The 19165-nt window shown below is 46.1% G+C and overlaps 1 protein-coding gene across 5 annotated transcripts in view; it reads right to left on the bottom strand.

The window, feature by feature from the left end:
• The window catches only part of Wipf1 (WAS/WASL interacting protein family member 1), a 97992-nt gene that overhangs the window by 3071 nt on the left and 75756 nt on the right, over positions 1–19165 (bottom strand). For all 5 annotated transcript variants that reach the window (XM_050122860.1, XM_050122822.1, XM_050122831.1 and 2 more), the window contains exons 2-7: positions 14092–14180; positions 12281–12410; positions 6384–6560; positions 4871–5608; positions 4264–4476; positions 3250–3363 (exon numbers count right to left, since the gene is read on the bottom strand). In XM_050122860.1, the coding sequence (XP_049978817.1) occupies positions 3250–3363; positions 4264–4476; positions 4871–5608; positions 6384–6560; positions 12281–12410; positions 14092–14142 (1423 nt within the window). In that variant the 5' untranslated portion in view covers positions 14143–14180. The remainder of the gene's footprint in view (positions 1–3249; positions 3364–4263; positions 4477–4870; positions 5609–6383; positions 6561–12280; positions 12411–14091; positions 14181–19165) is intronic.

Raw genomic sequence — 19165 nt, 5'->3', positions numbered from 1 at the left:
CAGACGAACAAAACGTTCACACCTGCTTGTTCCCCAGGTCAACATTATGTGTGTTTTTTCCATTTAGACACAGTTGCCTTTTTTTTTTCTCAGAAGCAGGATTCTAAGTTGGGATCCTAGAATGTTTTCCAAAGCTAATACTCACGAAAATATAATTATTGCTGGCATACTGAATTGTATTGTATAGACTGTCCTATAGGTCAGTCTCTTGTGGGGGGTGGTTAGGCTAATGGATTTAGGATAGTTGTAGCTCACTGTGGCCTCTTACATTTCCATAAACATCAGTGGTGTTGAGCAATTTTTCATATTGCTTATCAGCCATACACATATCTTCTTTAAAAATATCTACTGAAGTGTTGAATCTACTTTTAACTTTTAAAGACTATTTTACACTTATTGTATATATAGGGGGTACGAGTGTTCCACAACATGTTCAGAGGACAACTTATGGGAGTTGGGTTCTCTCCTCCCTCCACATGGGTCCCTGGGATTGAGGTCAGGCTTGCAGCAGCAAGGGCCTTTACCCAGTAAGCAGTCTCGCCAGCCCCATTTGGTTTGATTCCTTATACATTCTGCATATGAATCTCTCGTGAGATATGATTACCAAATATTTCCTGTGTTTCCCTTTTCACTCGATAACTGTGTCCGTTTTAAAGCCATGAAAGCCCACTTGTGAGTCATCATTGCCTGGGACCAGGTTTAAAATCCACTCACATGCAAAAATGTTCATTCACCTGCCATGCTTCTTGGAGGATCTAGCAGGCAGGGTGCACGGAGCTAGATGCTCCAGTGCTTTGGGCAGGTCCACCAGAGGTCTGCCTGGACACTGTACTCAGGGACTTTAGGATAGAGCATGAGCAAGGAAAACACGGCAGTCCATTCTTGCCTCTTCCTTTCGCTATTCCAAATAAGTTTTTTTTTTAAGATTTATTTATTTATTTATTATGTATACAGTGTTCTGCTCACACATATGCCTGCACACCAGAAGAGGGCACCAGATCTCATCATAGATGGTTGTGAGCCACCATATGGGTGCTGGGAATCGAACTCAGGACCTCTGTAAGAGCAGTTAGTGCTCTTAACCTCTGAGCCATCCCTCCAGCCCCCTAAATCTTTTCTTGAGAAATCATCTGCACAAAGACTTATCTGGATGTAAGTCAGCCATCAGTCATGCCACCTGACTGTCACATGATACACAAGTGGCCAGTGAGATAAGAAATGGCCTTGTACGATACCGCAACAAGGGACCATTCAAAGTGTGCCCCGACTTTGTCTGAGAGGCCGAGGCAGCCAGAGGAGCAGAATAAAATGTGTTATCTGCTAGAATTTTTTCATTAGATAATTCGCTATTAAAAATTGTTGTAAATGGAGCCGGGCATGATGGCTTTAATCCCAGCACTCGGGAGGCAAGGGCAGGCAGATCTCTGTGAGTTGGAAGCCAGCCTGGTCTACAGAGTGAGTTCCAGAACAGCCGGGGCTGTTACACAGATAAACCCTGTCTCAAAAAACAAACAAGAAATTTGTTTTAAGTACATTCTATTAATATTGAATGCAAATCTGTAAAATTGGGGGTGGCAGTAAAAAAAATTACCAATTTAAAAACTATTTTAGATGCCTACTATCTTTCAGGGTCTGTGCCACTCAAGAAATCTGTAATGGGGCCCAGGCCATTGTTCTGCTCAAATTACACACTGGAGTCACAGAGAAAGGAGGACGGGGAAGGGATATATATGTTCAGCTATAACACCAAAATCTAGAGGGCATGGGATGGTGGTTCTGCTATTGATTTAAATTCTACTAAGAATGCTTAAGAGAAATGGGGGAAATACAGAATTTAAACAACTCCTTCAGTGAAATCATTATAGTTCCCTTAACAATGCCCTATTGCAAACACAAACCCACACTAACACACACTCTTCACAAAACAGCCAAAGGCATCTGTTCCACAGGAAGGCGTATTTTTCTCTGAAGCCTCAACCACCAACACGATAGCTTCCTTATACTTCTAACTCTGGGCATGCCTGCCTACAAATGCAGTATTCCAACTAAATGAAATTTCTAGGATTAGAGGTTTTTTTTTTTTTCAAGTAACAATATTTTATTTCTGGCATTTGTTCTTGGGAAATTCCCAATATTTCCTAACTCTTTGAAGTCTGAGGCACAAACCAAATGTTCGATTTGTTTCATTTATCCACACTAAACCGCTGGCAGGGCCCTGCACTGTAGCCAAGGCACAATTCTGTGGCTCTGGCTCCTCCTTTGACCTGGCACTGCCATTTTTGGGGTAAGTTCCTCCTGAAATCAGCGACTCTACTTCCAATCAGCCTTACTCTCCGCTGATATTAACCTGCTCAAAGGCTGGGAACCCACCGACCAACATCTACGGGAGAGCTGTGTGCTGAGAGAGGCACCGTGGCTCCGAAAGTCTAGGAGGGACCCTGGGTACCTATGGGTGGGGTGTTCACTGCTGACTTAGGCCTCTGTGAGCGTCAACCTCATCAGGGCTACTTCTGCACAGTTCATGTTAATTTTTGTTTCATCCTGTGCAGGTTCTGCTGTGCAGTTCCAATGTGTCTATTTCACCCTTTTGCTTTGCATTATGTCAGGCAGTGCAGACAGAGCGAGCCGTGAGAAACCACCAGATGTGCAGTCCTGGCAGATTCCTGTATGCAGACTTAACGGACGCCCGTGGAATAAAATCCATGCGAGAACACAGGGGCGTGTTTACTCAGCGGTATTATGTGAAAATCGATCACCAAAAATGGTCTACAGTCATTACAGCTGTGTAAAAGGTCAGAATTAGATGGATAACAACAGGAAGAGAATCTGGGAAATACAAAATATCTGTTCTGCGAGATTATGGATCTAGTCAATATCTTCATATGCTATCCCACAAAAAAACATTTAAAAGATCAAGGCAGTATTTTAATTTATATGATATTTCTAGAAGAAATAGAAGATGAATTGCCCTTTGCTGTCCTCAGGAGGTCAAAATGGGGGCGATTACCCAAAGAAGCACAAGAATAGAACCTAACCCTGATACAGCAGAGGTGTTCTGAGATGGTAATGTCACCTTCAGAGAGTCACTTCTCATTCTGGCTGTATCTGAGAGGCTACCAGAGTGCAGACAGCTCCAAATGGAACAGAAAGTTCCTCCCCAGGCAAGAGGCCCAGCATTCCCGCACAACTCAGGCCGAAGCCAGGCTCTCACAGCATGGGCCTACACAAGGCCCTAGCAGAGACACTTACTCCGGCTTTCATTTCTGGCCAGTTTGCTGGGGTACGTCTTGGTTGTTGGTACATATGGCTCTGGAGGCGGCAAATCAGAAATCGGATGGAAGTAGAATCTGCTTTCCCACTCATCTGGGGGAGAAACAAACAATCTCAGCGTAAGAAACCTGCTAGGAAGACAAGGAGACAGACTGCTCAGAAACCAGCTCCCGTTTCATAGCTGGAGCGCACAGAGACGCGGACAGTATGACCAGGGTGCCCCGCTCCCTCGCTGATCCTGTCCTGCAAAGCAAGGTAGAATGAATGATTTGAACCGGAGAGATGGTGAATGCAGCAGGTCTCTCTCAGGATCTGGGGCTAAGACACAGGGCATTTTTCTTCGCACCAGTGGGTCGAGAAATAACTGGTACACATGGTTGTGAGTCACCTGTGGGTTCTGGAAATCAAACCCAGGTCCTCTGGAAGAACAACTGAGCCTAACTGGTAACACAGCAGAGGGAAGCAACCTCATAACCGTGGGCCACTCTTCCTTACCCACAGCCAACTGTTGAGAAAAGTAGGGCATAAGATGGTAATTTACAAACAAACAGGAAATAAACATTACAAAATCTCCGGTGAGGGCTGGAGAGATGGCTCAGTGGTTAAGAGCATTGCCTGCTCTTCCAAAGGTCCTGAGTTCAATTCCCAGCAACCACATGGTAGCTCACAACCATCTGTAATGAGGTCTGGTGCCCTCTTCTGGCCTGAAGGCATACACACAGACAGAATATTGTATACATAATAAATAAAAATAAAAAAAAAACAAAATCTCTGGTGAATTACATTGGAATCTCTGATAAGCGAGTCACAAACAACAAACTAGAAAAAAAAATGAGCTGTCTTTTTGGGAAGTGAAACAGAAAGGCTATCTAACTCAACAGGTCATAGGGAGCCTCACTATACTAGCTAGTGAGAACCAGGTATCAGCTGGGTGCAGTGTGGATACCAATGTCAAAACAAGTAATAGCACTTCAAATGAGCAAACACACACACCTTCACAAGATGAGTCTTGGAAGCCATTCCGAACTGACGTTGCCGGTGGGGGTGGGGGCGGTGCCCCAGCACCAGGCCTGTCAGGAGGAAGAGGAGGCCTGGGCCCGCTTCTGGGACTGTCCACTCCACTCCTGGATGGCAACTGAGGGGTGGCAGGCAGGGCCCGAGGGGCGCTTCCGTTTCTGCTTATTGGAGGTGGCGGCGGGAGGGGGCCTGGAGCAGAAGACGAGACATTTACTGCATGCAGCACGGCCTTATATCCACATTGTACGGCTCCAAGCTACCTCTGAGGCCGAAGAGAACCGGTGAGACGAAAAACAGGTAATAATCTGTTTATATCGACAACTGTGCTGTTTAAAAAGCATTTATCCTTTTAAAGGAGCTTTGAACTAAGCTTTGTGACACCATAAAAAGAATTTTTAAAAAGGAGTAGGATTGTTATAAAATTAGTTTAGGTCTTTGGAAGAACTAAGTTTTTTAAATAAAAATTATTTGTGTGTGTGTGTGTGTGCCATGGCACACCTACGGAGATCAGACGGCATCCACAGCTTTGCTTGTCTTTGACTTAAGCGTTGTTTGGGACATGAGGCCCCCAGTCTTGCCATACCTGATCTGCCTGGTGGATCCCTCACTGGAGGAGGGGGCCTCTCGTTGGGAGGGGGAGGGAGAGGCCCAGAGCGTCCAGGTGAAGGCAAGGGAGGCGGCGCAGAGGATGAAAGGGACAGGTTCCGCTGTGGCAGCCTCGGGATCTCATCGTTGGAAGACGGAGGCAGGGGAGGAGGGCCGGGCCGGCTGGGCGGTGGCGGAGGAGGTGGTGCCTGTGACCCGGACACAGGCCGTGGGGTGGAAGGCACCGGAGGTTTGCTGTTCTGTGAGGGAGGAGGTGGGACAGCTTCTCTGTGGATGGGGGGCCTGTTGCCCACGGGAGGAGGTGGTGGAGGGGGCTTGTCATCCAAGGCTCGGCCTGGGGTGGGGGGCAGAGGGGGCCTGGAGAACGGAGAGGAAGAGCTCGAGGGGTTCTGGCGTACAGAGCCGGCTCCAAAAGCACCTCGGTTTCCGGGAAAGGGGGGCCTGGGGGCTCCCGGCCCTGTCGGGGATCCCCGGTTGTGCAGATTTGACTGAATGGGTCTTGGCGTATTTGGTACCGGAGGGGGAAGGCTATCGGGTTTGGAGCCCAAGTCAGGCCTCAGGGGAGGCATTCGGTTCCTGGGCGGCTCTGGGGGACCACTCCTGTGTCCTGGTGAGGGTGTGGGGAACCGCCCCGGGCCGCCTGGGGGCGAAAAGGGCTTGGCAGATGTGGCTCTTCCTCCTGGTGGCAAAATTGGTGGTCGGCTTCCCCCAGAATCTAAAGGACAAGAAAACACACACCAGGTCGAAAAGTGAGGAGCCCTAAGTAAGCCGGAGGCCGAGGGTGCGCGTGGCCCTTTCCCACAGAGCTACTGATGATCAGTAACCTACCAGCTTTAGAAACTTAAACTAGTTAATGTTTGTGTGGGTCTCCTGAAGGCAGAGACCCAGTACGGGTATTACAGCCGGCCTCAACCAAAGGATGCTATGAGAAGGCATGGATAACAGATTGGTGCTCAACGTTGTCATGGCCCCCCTGCCTTCTTTATTGCCCTGTGCTTGTACTTCTTAGACTTGAAAATTAATTCAGTCAGCCATCTTAGGTGAGTGAATGTAGTTACTCCCCAGTAAGTCTCTCTGAGGATTTACCTAGTCCCTGTATGCTTTATCACGTTTACAGTGCCCTTGGAGGCCAGAAGAGGGTGTTTGTTGTTCCAGACAGCCAGATAGGCTTTATAGAGAAAGCTGCACCCCCAGGTTCCTGGTCCCATCCCCCACTTCCCTTCTCCATTCTCCGGGCTCCAGCTCACTCTTTAGAAAAAGCACAGAGAATGGGCTACCCTAAGGATACTGTCCAAATATTTCATAACTCTCCAGGACTGCCTGGTCCTGACTGATGAAGGGGAGAAGCCAGGGCAGAGTCCCTCATAAAACAGGGTGACATCTTAAACGATATAATGTTTTTAAAGGGCAGAGCCTCAGGCAGGTCTTCCAAGCCTCCTAACTGCCATATCGCCCCTGGTTCTGAGCATCAGAGAAAGAATCCTAGATACCATGATCCCTGTTGGCGGTGGACCTCAGCTTCGGCATTCCAGCCTGGAATAGTCCTCCCAGTCCGGGGGGTCCACCCCCTCCGAAATTTCCACCGCCACCACCACCGCCTCCTCCACCACCACCGCCACCGCCTCCACCATAGCCACCACCGCCACTGGCACCGCCTCCTTTTGGTTCTGTAGAAGAAGAAAATACACATGAGAAAACGCGGGGTATTTAGCAGTCCTAGCTTCAGGAAAGCCATAACACAGCGATGAAGCAGCAGGCTGATGCCAGGCACCCGAGGATGGCGTCTTCACTCAGTTAAGGGATCTATTTGCTTTACAGTCTAACAATGAGCAAGTAAAATCATCTTCAGCGAGACTCTTAAGGGAAGGGGAGGGGAAGCTAAACAAAAGAAAGCAAGTGGTGACTCACTGTGCAAGCTTGTGCTTGGGAGGCCAAGGCAAGAGAACCTTGAGTTCTAGGCCAGACTAGTTTATATAGTGAGGACCAGGATAGCCTGGGCTACACAGACTGTCTTAAAACAAATAAACAAAAGAGGAATATAAAACAAAACAGCAGAAACAATAGGGTGATAAGAAATCAAATGGGAGAATGCAAGAGAAATAACTGAACAAAGAGAAAACACAAAATAGCGAATATTTCCTTGGAATGCCCATTATTGCCATGTATTTTTCTCAGCATTTTTTTCATCTTTATGTTTTTCTTAAAAATTATCAACTCTGGGCCAGTTAGATGGCTCTGTGGGAAATGGTACCTGGCACCCAAGCCTGACAGTTTGAGTTCACTCCTTGGGGCCCACATGGTGAAAGGAGAGAACGGCCTGAGTTTGATCCACCCATGTCAAGACAGAAGGAGACGACAGAGTTGTCCTCTCTGACTTCCATAGGAGCGCTGCATCACCTGCCCGCCTGCGCACACACTCCACGGACACACACACACACACACACACACACACACACACAACCTCACAGCCACACACACATGTACACAGTACACAGTCACACAGCCACACATGCACACAACCTGATAGCTACACACACACACACACACACACTCTCTCTCTCTCACCAAAAATACGTTTATAAAAGTGAAAAATAGCCAGGTAATAGTGGCGCACGCCTTTAATTCCAGCATTTGAGAGGCAAAGGCAGGCAGAGGCAGGCAGATCTTAGTGAGTTCGAGGCCAGTCTGGTCTATAAAGCAAGTTCCAGGACAGCCAGAACTGTTACACAGAGAAACCCTGTCTTGAAAAACCAAAAAATAAAATAAAAAAAAAAAAGAGAAAAGTGGAAAAAAGGAAAGGGCTGCATGGGATTTCAGAACATGAATGCACTGTTTGTCTAACCGCCTCCTTAACCGATGGCCTTTTAGGTCGATTGTTTTTTAACGTAGAGTCCAAGTGTAAGACTCAACAATTTAAAATTCTTTGCAAACTAATAAGATTTTGTTTTATTTTGCATTTATTTGCAAAAATGGTGAAAGATTTTTTGAAATAGTAAACAAGCAAACATGAGGAAGAAGAGGAGGAGGAGAAGAGGTGACCTGTCCACTCTGTCCGGCTTCCGGGTTATTTCCTACACTGTAGAGTCATAACTAGAGCAGTGCCAATTGGATTAGTCTAAAGAAACAGGAATCGCCACACTGGGCTGAATGCAGCTGCTCACTCATGGAGGCCGTAAGCTCCCTCCTCATTCAGTGAGCCTGCACTCATGACACTCTGTAGCTCCTTTGAACTGATGACAGACGCTTAATTAATGCTAAATAAAAAATTCTGGCACATTCATTTTATATGAGAGACATATGCTTTTTAAAAATTCAACTTTTTAGTAACTTATGTACATATGTGTGTGTTTAAGAATAACCACCACCAAATGCCCTATTTCCCCCACCTGTACCTAGTCCGGCAGAAGCATCATGTGGCTGAGATCTACACATTCCTTGGCAGTAACCCACATGTAGGCAATATTTACATTTTACACTTGGAAACAAAGCAAAATTTGCTATTTATTTGTGTCTTTTAGATTGGTGGGGTTGCAATTGTGTGTGTGTGTGTGTGTGTGTGTTGAGACAGAGCCTCACCGTATAGCTGTTCTGAACTCGCTAGTGTAAACTGCTGGGTCTCACGAACATCTACCCGCCTCTGCCTTCTGAGTGGTGGGATCAAGGCGTGCACCGTCGTTTGTATGATATAGATGGGCTACACAGGCTTCTCAGTAGAGTTCCTCCAAAGATGTACGCTGCACACACACACGTGTGTACATATGCTTTAAAATTTTAAAAAGGGCATTTTCCTATTATTTCATACTTAGTTATTATGGGCACCAAGAAATTTGATTTGATTTAGCTACTCTGCTGTACATTTTAATTAAAAATTACAAAAAAAATGGATGACCTTCTTTTTCTAGTAGGCATACAGTCTTCAAATAATAAAGGTCTCCTTTCTAAGAGCTGTGTCCCTTCTTTCTGTTTTACGTAAATAATTACTCTGATGGCTGAACCTCCTAAACAATGTGGATTATCAATGTTGCTATGGTAACCATGCTCTGATTTTAATGAGACCACCCGTAGTCTGAAGCTAAATATTAACTATTAGGTTTCCAGAGTTTTTTTTCCCCCCTTTCATTTGTTTGTTTGTTTTAAATATTTACTGTCTAAAAGGTTCCTTCTAGATTGGGTTTAAAGACTTAGAATACAGAATCTTCTCTAATACCTCTTTAGCATTTACTGAGTTGATTATATGGTTTTTATTATTTGATATGAAGAACAGATTTTAAATCTAACACCGAAAAATGGGATTATCTTTGGTCTTGATGAATTATTCTTACTAGTTTTTTTTTGCTTAGTGTTTTCTTGTTCATGATTAGTGGTGTGTGTCAGTTTTTTATTTCTGGAACTCCTGTGTGGACCGCTTGGGTGGCTATCCCGCGCCTGATAGAACATTCACACTGTCTCTGACCTCTCCCCAGGAGAAGCCTCCCGTCCTACCCAGGTGGAGGGCTAAGAATGTCGTACAGGGTTAGCAGGTAACTCAGTGGTAGAGAGCTTACCTAACATGCTCTTGGCTATGACTTCCATCCGCACGACAAAATGAAACCAGGGAAAGGAAACAGAGCATTCACAAGAATGTCTGGAGACGTTGCCACAGATCCTCTGGGAAGCAGGATCACTGCGGGAAACCACCAGCCTGCAGACTTCTTGTGTGGGCCGTCTTTGCTACGTGTTGCTAATCGGGATGACAACAGCTTCACAGCACCTACTAGAGAGCTCTCTGTGGCTTCCCACTTGGAACGACTCACGCAGCATTTGAATTAGCCGTTTCTTACTAATAAAAGCCATTTGATTCCACAGTTTTTTTCAGAGAGAAAATAATCTTAGACAGTTTCAATCTATTTCATTGTTTACGCAGGCTTCCTGAGTAAAGTTTGGTAAATTCACGCTTTCTTAGGAAATTCGTTTCTTCAGGACTTTAGGCTGAGCCGAGCAGCATGAAGCACACCTGCACTCCCATCACTCAGAGGAACTCTCTGGAGCTAGCTCAGCACGTGACTTCATTATCCTAGCCTACTTTTAGAAAATGTTTCAAGTCTCTTTATTGACCTTCTGAGATTTTATTCATTCATGTGCTTTTCTAAATTAGTCATTAGCCCTCCATCTTTCCTCTCCTGAAGACATAATCTAATACTGAACTGGCAAGGACTACTTTACCTAGCAGGCCAAACCCAATGACAGTAACAATTTCTAGAGTGTTTGTTTTAGAATGAAGTTTAAAATTTTTACTAACACTAACTACCAATACCATAACATTGTCCTTGTCATTCAAATATTATTCATCGCTGAATGATACATCACACATACACACAGGCTGTATTTACATGGTACTGTAAACTGAAAGTGTGCTGTACTGTAAGACACATCCACTCTTTGTCTACCTGAGCTCCGCCCACCATTCATATAGGGAAGTCCTATGGTTTGGGTACCATTTATACACATATCGCTCAAGGCTCATGTGTGAGAAACCTAGTCCTCAGTGTATTCATGAGAGAGGCAGTGTGACTTTTAGGAAATAGGGGCTGATGGGCAATAACTAGGCCATTGTGTGTGGGGCCGGGCTCAGAGGGAACTAATGCAGTTTCATAGGACTCTAGCTGGTTCTGAAAGGGTTTATTATAAAACAGCAAGACTGGCTGTTCCCCCTCCCTGGTTTTCTGTCTTGCTACATGGTCTGCCTTATGCCTGTACTTCTGCCATCGCTGTAATAACACCATCCCCACGAGGTCCTCATCGGAGCTACGCCAAGGCCAATACCATACTCTCAAACCTCTAAAGTCTAAGTTTAATCAGTTTCTTTTCCTTCTAAAGTCCTTGGTATCAGGCATTTGTTACAGTAGCAGAGAGTGGACTGATACGAGGATCGCTGGCTAGCACCAGGCCATTTAGTATAAGCAGCAGGACAGGGCTGAATTAAAAGTTCTTGTGCATAAGCCCTTAGAGACGGCGCCCAGGGAGGTTTGGCATGCAAATGAATACAAAGCCATGGATGAATTTTGTTATTTGCAAAGAGCCTGGATAGCATTATAGCTATTCAGCTACGTGCAGGGACAACGAAGGCATACATTGGGATATTGCTTCCGTCTGTCAGACGTACACCTCTCAGAACCACTCACTGAGCTGGAGGGGGGAAAAGAGAACCTTTGTCCTGTATGTACCATGGAAGGCACGGACTTTGACAACCAGGAGGGGTTTCTGCTAGGAGTCAGAGATGGGCCCAGACTGTCCAGTTTCCGTCAGAGGAGGCGAGAAACTCACACCTACTCTTCAAGGCTCCAGACTCTTAGAGGAGAGAGCTGATGTCATCTGTCCCAGATGGCTGTTGGGCCAGAGCTTCCCAGATAGAATTGTGCTGGGCTCCCAGAAAGAAACACTGCGGGGCGTGCATCTTGTTCAAGTGCTGGAAACCCAGGGTGCCTTTCTGAGCCCTGTGTGGTCTCACAGTGCCTCACAACACAGCCCTGCTCAAAGCCTTCACCTTCCTCATTGCCATTTCCCTCTCTCTCTCTCTTCTGACTCTGACTCCCCTTCCACCCACTTCCTCCTCGACCAGTTAGGTCCCTTCCCGTGATGCCCTAACCACCACTAACCCTCCCAAAGCCTGCATCCTTATTCACCTGTCTGCAAAGCTGCGCTTCAGGTCAGTCCGTTTCCTCGAGTCTAAATGAGATCTGAGGCTACGACAAATCCTGGTGGTATTTTAAGGACAGCATTGAGATCTGAATCCATTCAGGACTGGTTTTCACTCGATCATAAACACCAACGAGGAGGCTTACATCAGGCGTGCTTGCTTGCTTATACAGACCCTGTTTGACTGCAGAAGGCTTCTTGGGCTCAGATACACAGATAAGCACAGCTGTGACCTCACTTCCTCTCTCCACCCTCCCGGGAACATCTTTCTCTAGAGTTGTACTTTGCAGACAACAGAGAACTGTATAAGCCTTATCTCATTTGAAGCTCACAAGAGACTCATGTGGTAACGAGGTACCATCTCTACTTTACAAATGAAGACATTAAGGTTGGAAATTGTGACCCGGTGGCTGTGCAGGGCCCTGAATCCTGATTTGAAGGCCAGGTCATCTGTGATGCCAGGAGCAACGGGTTAATCTCCAGAAAGTGCTATGAATAATTCAGAGAATCGCTGCTGTGTGTTCCTTGGACAAAGAATTATTATGCTGGCTTCCTGGAGCATTAGAGGGGGCTCAGGCCAAAGCTGTGGCTACAGTGACTAACACAGACTTGTCTTTTGCTAGCTTTGCAGCTGTTGTTAATATGAGGGGGCTGGGGGAGGGGAACCGTTAGGCTGTAAACCATTTAGCGCTGTGGGAAAGTTTTCACGTACTGTCCAATATGGGCGCGCTTCTGTCATTGGTGACTGTCTTCTTGAGTTTCTTCCCTTTGCTGATGTCAGAGAGAAGAGCGTTCCTCCCAGCCTGCTCTGACTTATTCAAGGTGGGCTTCTCGGTATTGGCCTGAAAGGTAAACCACAGAGATGCATCTGTCAGGATCCCCTGATGGTCACCAATCCACCACCTCCTTTTTCCTGGATCTTGTTTTGAGTTGTGTTTGTATCCCTGGCTGGCGTCTATTCAATCTCCTGCCTCAGTCTCTGGAGTTCAGATGACAGGTGAGCCACCCGCACCTGGCTCTGAACTTTAATCCTTTAGGTCCAACGTTCACGATTTTAAAATTCTCCTCATGCAAACTGTGCTATTTATTTAATATTTTCATCAAATTCATTCACTATGTTATTTTCTGTACTGTTTTTTTAACGAACACTTTCTTTTAAATTAAATCACTGGCTTTTAAATCAGCCCCTGGCTTTGATGTGCCAATCATAAATTTTTAGAGCACATATTAAAATAAATGTATCAGCATTAAAATTCTAAAACTTAACCCATGTGCCAATTAATAATGATAGGCACCTCACATTTTGGGAGAAATACGGATAAACTAATCCTGCCATATTAGCCAGCTAAGAGTGTTTTCTAAGCAATCCACACAAGGGCTGCTTAAAAGTTCATGGGCTGACATCCTTATAAAAAGAAAAATAAATTACGATAAAAACAAATTGGTTAAAAAGATACACAAATCCTACCTTAGAATAAACCGAACTCCCATCAAATTTCTATTAATATTTCTAAATGCTTAAACACAATTTCTGTCCTTGTGCCCTAAGCGACTCTCTCTCAGGAAACTGGGGGACCAATTGTTAGTGGGCTGGCGTCTCAGAAGAATTATATAAACGTGTCCCATGGGAACCTGGGACAAGGGACTTTATCTTCTCCCAAAGCTCAGTTTCCCTCCCCATACAAAAAATAAAGGGGTCGGCCATCAGCGTGTGGCTCCCAAGCAGCAAAGGCACACACGGAGGAGGGGGCTTTGGGATGAGGTGTAAACTGGAGTCTTCCTGAAAGAGGACGCACTGAATGCCTCGACGAGCTCATCAAAGGGCCAAGAGTCCAGGGACGACATTCCTTGGGGAAGTAATCATCTAGACGCAAGGCCGGGTTTAGCGGGCATGAGAGCGTGGGAAAGGTGGCGGTGGTGATGGGGAAATCGCCTGTCCAGAACAGAGTGTGGAGAAAGGGGTGAGCCTGCAAGACACAGGGCACATCGCAGAGAGACCACTCAGGATCAGCCCACCCAGGAGTGACCAGCGAGGCATCGAGCTCATTTCGATAGAGGGTCACTGCGTACTGCTTCAGAGCTGCCCTGAAAAGCCTTATTCTAAACCGTCACATTTGCCTTGACGGACCTGGTAGAAGAAATCTAATAATCCACACTCCAGGCTCCCAGCCTGCATCCCAGGAGACCTCGGTCAAACACACCCTTGGTGTTGTCTGGCTTCGAGAGGTCTCAGCTAGGTTCTGACTTCAGAAAAGACGGGGCCCTGGCAAAACCTTCTATAGCAGGCCTGTGCCAGAATGCCAGCGCACTTAGGGCACAGCTCCACGCGAGGGTTTGACTTTGTTTGGTCGTCTTTATGTACAGAGCGAAGGGGGAAAGCCACTGTGTCCGCACCCTCCATAAATGACCCCAGGTCTTGGGGGGGTGAAGACAGGAGCTGCAGACCAGCTTGGACTACGCAGCAAGACCTTTTCTAAGAAGCTTTTTCCCCCTAAGAGAAAGTGAACAGAGAAAAGGACTTACGAGAGCAAATGTTGGAGGCGGTGGCGGGGCTGGCGGGGGAGGGACAGGCATCTTGGACAGCTAAAGTTTCAGCAGTCTTGTGGATAAATCTGTGAAAACAAAACACACCGGTGTATTAGATCATCCGATAATGTCTGTCCGAACCTCCGTACTCTTCTGCGGCAGAAGAAGGGGATGGGACGGACCCTTCCCTCACTGCTCCGGTAGGACTGTTTAGGAGGGGCTCTGGTGGGAGGGGATGCCGGGCGACCTAGAGTCATACCCAGTACCAATGCTGCTCAATTCTGCCCCGCCACAGTGGTACAGGGAGGTGGCTGTGAGCCTGTGCCTGCAGAAGCAGGAAGATTTTTCTGGAATCTACTGGAAATGAATCCCAGTCTGGTCAAAGACATTTCAAGTAGTACCTCCCCTTCCTCACTCATTTGCATAAAATATATTGTGCTCTCCCTTGACTCAGGTCCAACATTTTAGTAAGATCCCTAGTCAGCTGCCGGGTGATGGTGGCGCACGCCTTTAGTCCCAGCACTCGGGAGGCAGAGGCAGGTGGATCTCTGTGAGTGTGAGGTCAGCCTGGTGGTCTACAGAGCAAGTTCCAGGACAGGCAGAGCTAAACAGAGAGACCCTGTCTTGAAATATAAAAACCAAAAAAAAAAAAAAAAAAAAAATCCTAGATGAGTCAAAAGCATTAAAATTTAAGAATCTTTATTACACAGTTTGAGCTTTAAGCCAGTAAGCAGCCTGAGTTCTAATGCCCAAATTCTAAACACAGTAACTATTTGCCTTTATTCTCAATAACCTCTCCCATCAGCAGAAAACAATATCTTAGAGCTTAAATATTAATTTAGCTCTCAACCACTAAAAAGTTGATGTGGAAAATTTACACCTTAAAACAAGCCCTCCATTGAAATACTGCAGGACAGCTTGCTTCCTGTGAACAGTGTTGCAAGATTCCTCACACCTGCTTCGAAACAGGAGCGAAGACATCTGGGACTCATTCCCTTCAAAGGGAGCTAACTCAGCCCAGCGTGGTGGGGGCACCCCTGCAATCCAAGTACTTAGGTGGCAGAAGCAGGAGAACCAAGGCTGATCAGAAGCTACACAGTGAGTCTGGTCTACACAGCAAGCCCCGCCCCCTGCTACCCTGAGACCCCGGGGGCGGGGCAGCGAGTGTATTTTCTGGGTTATTTACTCGGTCACTAACCTTCAACAACACTGCAAGCTAGCTCAGCTGCACTCATCTTATAACCAGGAATGCCAAGAACTAGAAAAACTGAGTCTCTCACCGAAAATCCCCAAGTTTGTTCTTTAGAATCATGTCCCTCTAGTCTCTGCCCTCCCATTGGGCTACTCCGCCCTGCTCCCTGCCCTCCCATTGGGCTACTCCGCCCTGCTCCCTGCCGTTTTAAGCAGTTTTTTGGTGAAGCGTGCTTGTTACCTAGGCAGGAATTCTTCGAAGATGTCCTAGACTAGGGACCTCTCTGCCACTCCAGATGAACCATCCCCGCACTCGCCCAGTGCTCACCCTTGCCCTTGAGCTTAGTAGCTTCTAAACACTGTCTGGACCCTTCCAGGCTGACCCTTAGGGGAAGCGTTTCTAAAATCCCAGGAATCCCAGACGCCAGTGTTGGTACATCACTCACCACGTGGATCAAGGAATACCAATTTTGAGTCTCCCCACGCTGGGCTCAATGCCAGGCCCACACGTTGGCTGTCTTCTTACTAGACTAAGGACTGCACCAATCATATAAAGTAAGGTTCTCACTAAATACATTCAGGGAAGGAGCAAGGGGTGCATAAGCACTGGTTTGGAATGGTCCACAGTACACCTACTGTTCTATGAGGCCTCGAAGGTTGCATGTCTCGGGGCTTGCTAGCTGTTAACTGCTGGGACTTGTTTTTATGGCTGCCTGGGACTTCCTGGGGGTAATTAAAACCCCCAAACCTTGAAAACTAGGGCTCTCCAGTGTAGCCTACATCAGTCAGAGCCTACATAAGTGAGAGCCTACATCAGTCAGAGCCAGCCTTCCTGAAGGATCCTGGAACCAGGGTGCAGACCCGAACAGACCAGACATTCCTGTCTGGATCCTCACACCCACGGGGTCCACAGATGGAATCAGGAGCTTGGGAACTTGGGTGACCAAAACAAAGGGAATATTTTAAAAGCATAACACCATGGCTCAACACTGCATTAGATGTCACACCCTGATCCTAAAGCACCTGGGTATCTCACAGCTGGGACCCAAATGCAGGGCTGGTTATGAAGAATCACTAGCCCACTCCCTATTCTAGAGCGGCTCAACCACCATTTGCCCCAGGAAGCTGGCACCTTCTTCAATAGGCTAGGAAGACAGAATTATCCCTGAACATGAGATGACCAATTTGGGGGACTGAGCGAATTTGCTAGTCATTTAAATAAGCTGCTTCTTCGTCTAAAACCAATTCAGAATTCAATTTGTAGTTGACTCTATGAGACCCATACCGCTGAATAATCCGAAGAGAGGATTTCCAATGAACCCACCGGGTACACCTCAGAAGGGGCTTTCTAAGTCTGGGGGTGGGGGCGGGGTTCCATTCGAGCAGACCGGAAGTGGCTCGATCCAGTTATGTTTTAGTTTTTTCTTTGTTTTTGCTTTTGTTTAAACCGCTGTGGGCTGTTTGAAAACTCAGAGCACCTTGCTCTGTAAACATTGCCAGAAGTGGCCCTTAAACACTATGCTACATAAAACGGAATAGAGGAAAAGTGGCCTTTCTCCGCGAAAGGGCTCAAAGAGTTGGGTGCTTTGTGTGCCCTGTGTGTGGGAGGATGGGGGAGGGCATCGCAGAAACCACGCAACAGACCCGAAGGGCCAACTGCTCTCTTGCCCTCGGTATTTTTATATTCTTTCCATAATTTCCATTCAAGTCCAACAACAGTCTATATATAGCACCCTTAATTTATTTTCATGATTGCTTGCGTGCTCCTGGCTCCCTTCCAACTTCGTTTTGTTATTTTCTCCCCCTGAATGTGGAAAATAACAGGCAACACAGAAATACACCAAGAGTTATTTGTCCTCAGAAAAGAAAGCATTCAGTAATAATTAACTTTTAGATTAAAAGGGAGTTGGGGTAAAGAATCCCCAGAAATTGTTCTTATTTTGATGTACATCCTCCTAGCTTATAAATGTATGTATCTATGTATGTATGTATGATATATGTATGTATGTATGTATGCATGCTTGGGCACCTATTCACACCTCTCTCAGGCTGGGGAAATGTGTTTCTCCCTCTCTTTCTCTCCCCCCCACACACATTTGAACAAGATATTGACATAAGTTTTAGAATACATATAACTCAATAATGTTTAAATAAGTCAAAGTTCTTACATTCACATTGTTATTACAACCATAAAAATGAATAAAATGCAAGGGCATTCAACCCAGAAGCCAAGGATCTACTCAACGGCACATAAACTTATTTAGTAATATGAAATTGCTGCTAAGAATCATAAATCATACTTTTTTTTTCAAAAGCTTGGAGTTTTGATATTCCTACTGGAAAAATCCTTCTTGATTTTATTCTTTAGAGACTCCACAATACAAACCAAGTTGGATGTCTTTAAGATTGAAAACCATTAAACTAATTAAATTAAATTGGGTTTTGCTCTTCAACTTCCGGGAAAACTGATGCTCACAGCAAACCACAGCCATCCTGTTTCTTTAACACAATCTTTTCACAGGTGCAGTTGCCTGTAGTTTCTATTTTATGACACCAGTTGCTAGGCAACATCTGCTCTCACCACCACCCTTCCAGCCATCCTCTGCGGCCATTTTGGAGACCCTTGAGGAAAGGCTTGTTGCGTTTACTGTTAGTTACTTCAGCTCTCCTGCTCAGGTCCCGGCTCAGGGTAAGGAGGAAGTCCAAACATGAGAGACAAGCAGAACACAGAAGGCAAACAGCCAAACCCCCTCAGTGTCCAGTCAGTGGTGGTTTGCCCCCAGCCGTGTCCAGTGTGGAACCCACACAGGCTGCGCCCAGAATCCTCCACGTCCCCAAATGCACTTGTTCTTTGCTCAGTTGCTCATTTGAAACAACAGCTTCAGTTACTTCCAGGGCTGTTTTCTTTCTCATGTGTCAGGTTGTGCCTAGGGCACTCAGAAGCTCAAGGCTAACCCAGTCACTACAGTCAGAGTTCTAGACAAAGTGGTGGTTAGGGCTGACGCTGGAGGATGGTAGAAGGGTGCCTGTGGGCATGTGGCCTCGAAAGCACTCTCCAACGCAACGTGGAGACTGACCTGGTCACTTCAATAGTGACCACAGGAGAAGAGGCTACCAAGGAGAGTACATCTTAATCCACTATCTTACGTCATCAAAAATGAACAGAAACCATAGCATCCCAGGCCCTACTAGAAGGAAGACCACGAAGGTTAGCTGGGTGACTCAGCTATCTCTGGCTTAGTTTAAGGGCCAGGAATCCTTTACTTTATGCGTATAAGTGAGACCAATTTCCTTCCTACTATCTCCCAATTCTTTACTAGTCCCTTCTTCAGGGACTCAAATTTCAAAGCTGAAGTTTCCCTAAATCCTTAGCCCCATATTTAGTATTCCCAAGAGGATTAATCTCTGCCTTCAATCACACACACACACACACACACACACACACACACACACGCTCACATGGCACACACACACCACTCAGGTCAACATACCCAATGTATTTATTTCATCATCTCAAGTATAGCCTTGTAATGTGGCTGAATGTCACCAGATTTATCTCTAAAAAGGTCAAAATACTTAGAAAGGAAAATATTTTACTTGTGATTAATCATTTGAAGCGTATTTAATGTTTCTATGATAATTAAAACAAAACATGTTGTAACTCCTGATTCTCAGGACTAGAGAAAGACCTGGAAACCAATTGTACAACTTATCACGAGAGCTCCCGGCTGTGCAGGTGAAAAACACTCTTGGAATTCAGAAAATTTCCTCTACACTCAGTAGTTAGGTGGCCTGCCTAAGTCCAGTTTCCACTGTGGGCAGGCAGAATGGTATCTATGTAACTAGGGTTAGTTATGACTTAAATGAGGCAGGGTTTAAT

The sequence above is a fragment of the Alexandromys fortis genome, unplaced genomic scaffold, assembly GCF_014885135.2.
Source record: "Alexandromys fortis isolate MF-2015 unplaced genomic scaffold, M_Fortis_MF-2015_v1.1 scaffold_8_9099976_23576923, whole genome shotgun sequence".
Taxonomy (NCBI): Eukaryota; Metazoa; Chordata; class Mammalia; order Rodentia; family Cricetidae; genus Alexandromys; species Alexandromys fortis.
This window is presented reverse-complemented; position numbering and strand designations above follow the sequence as displayed.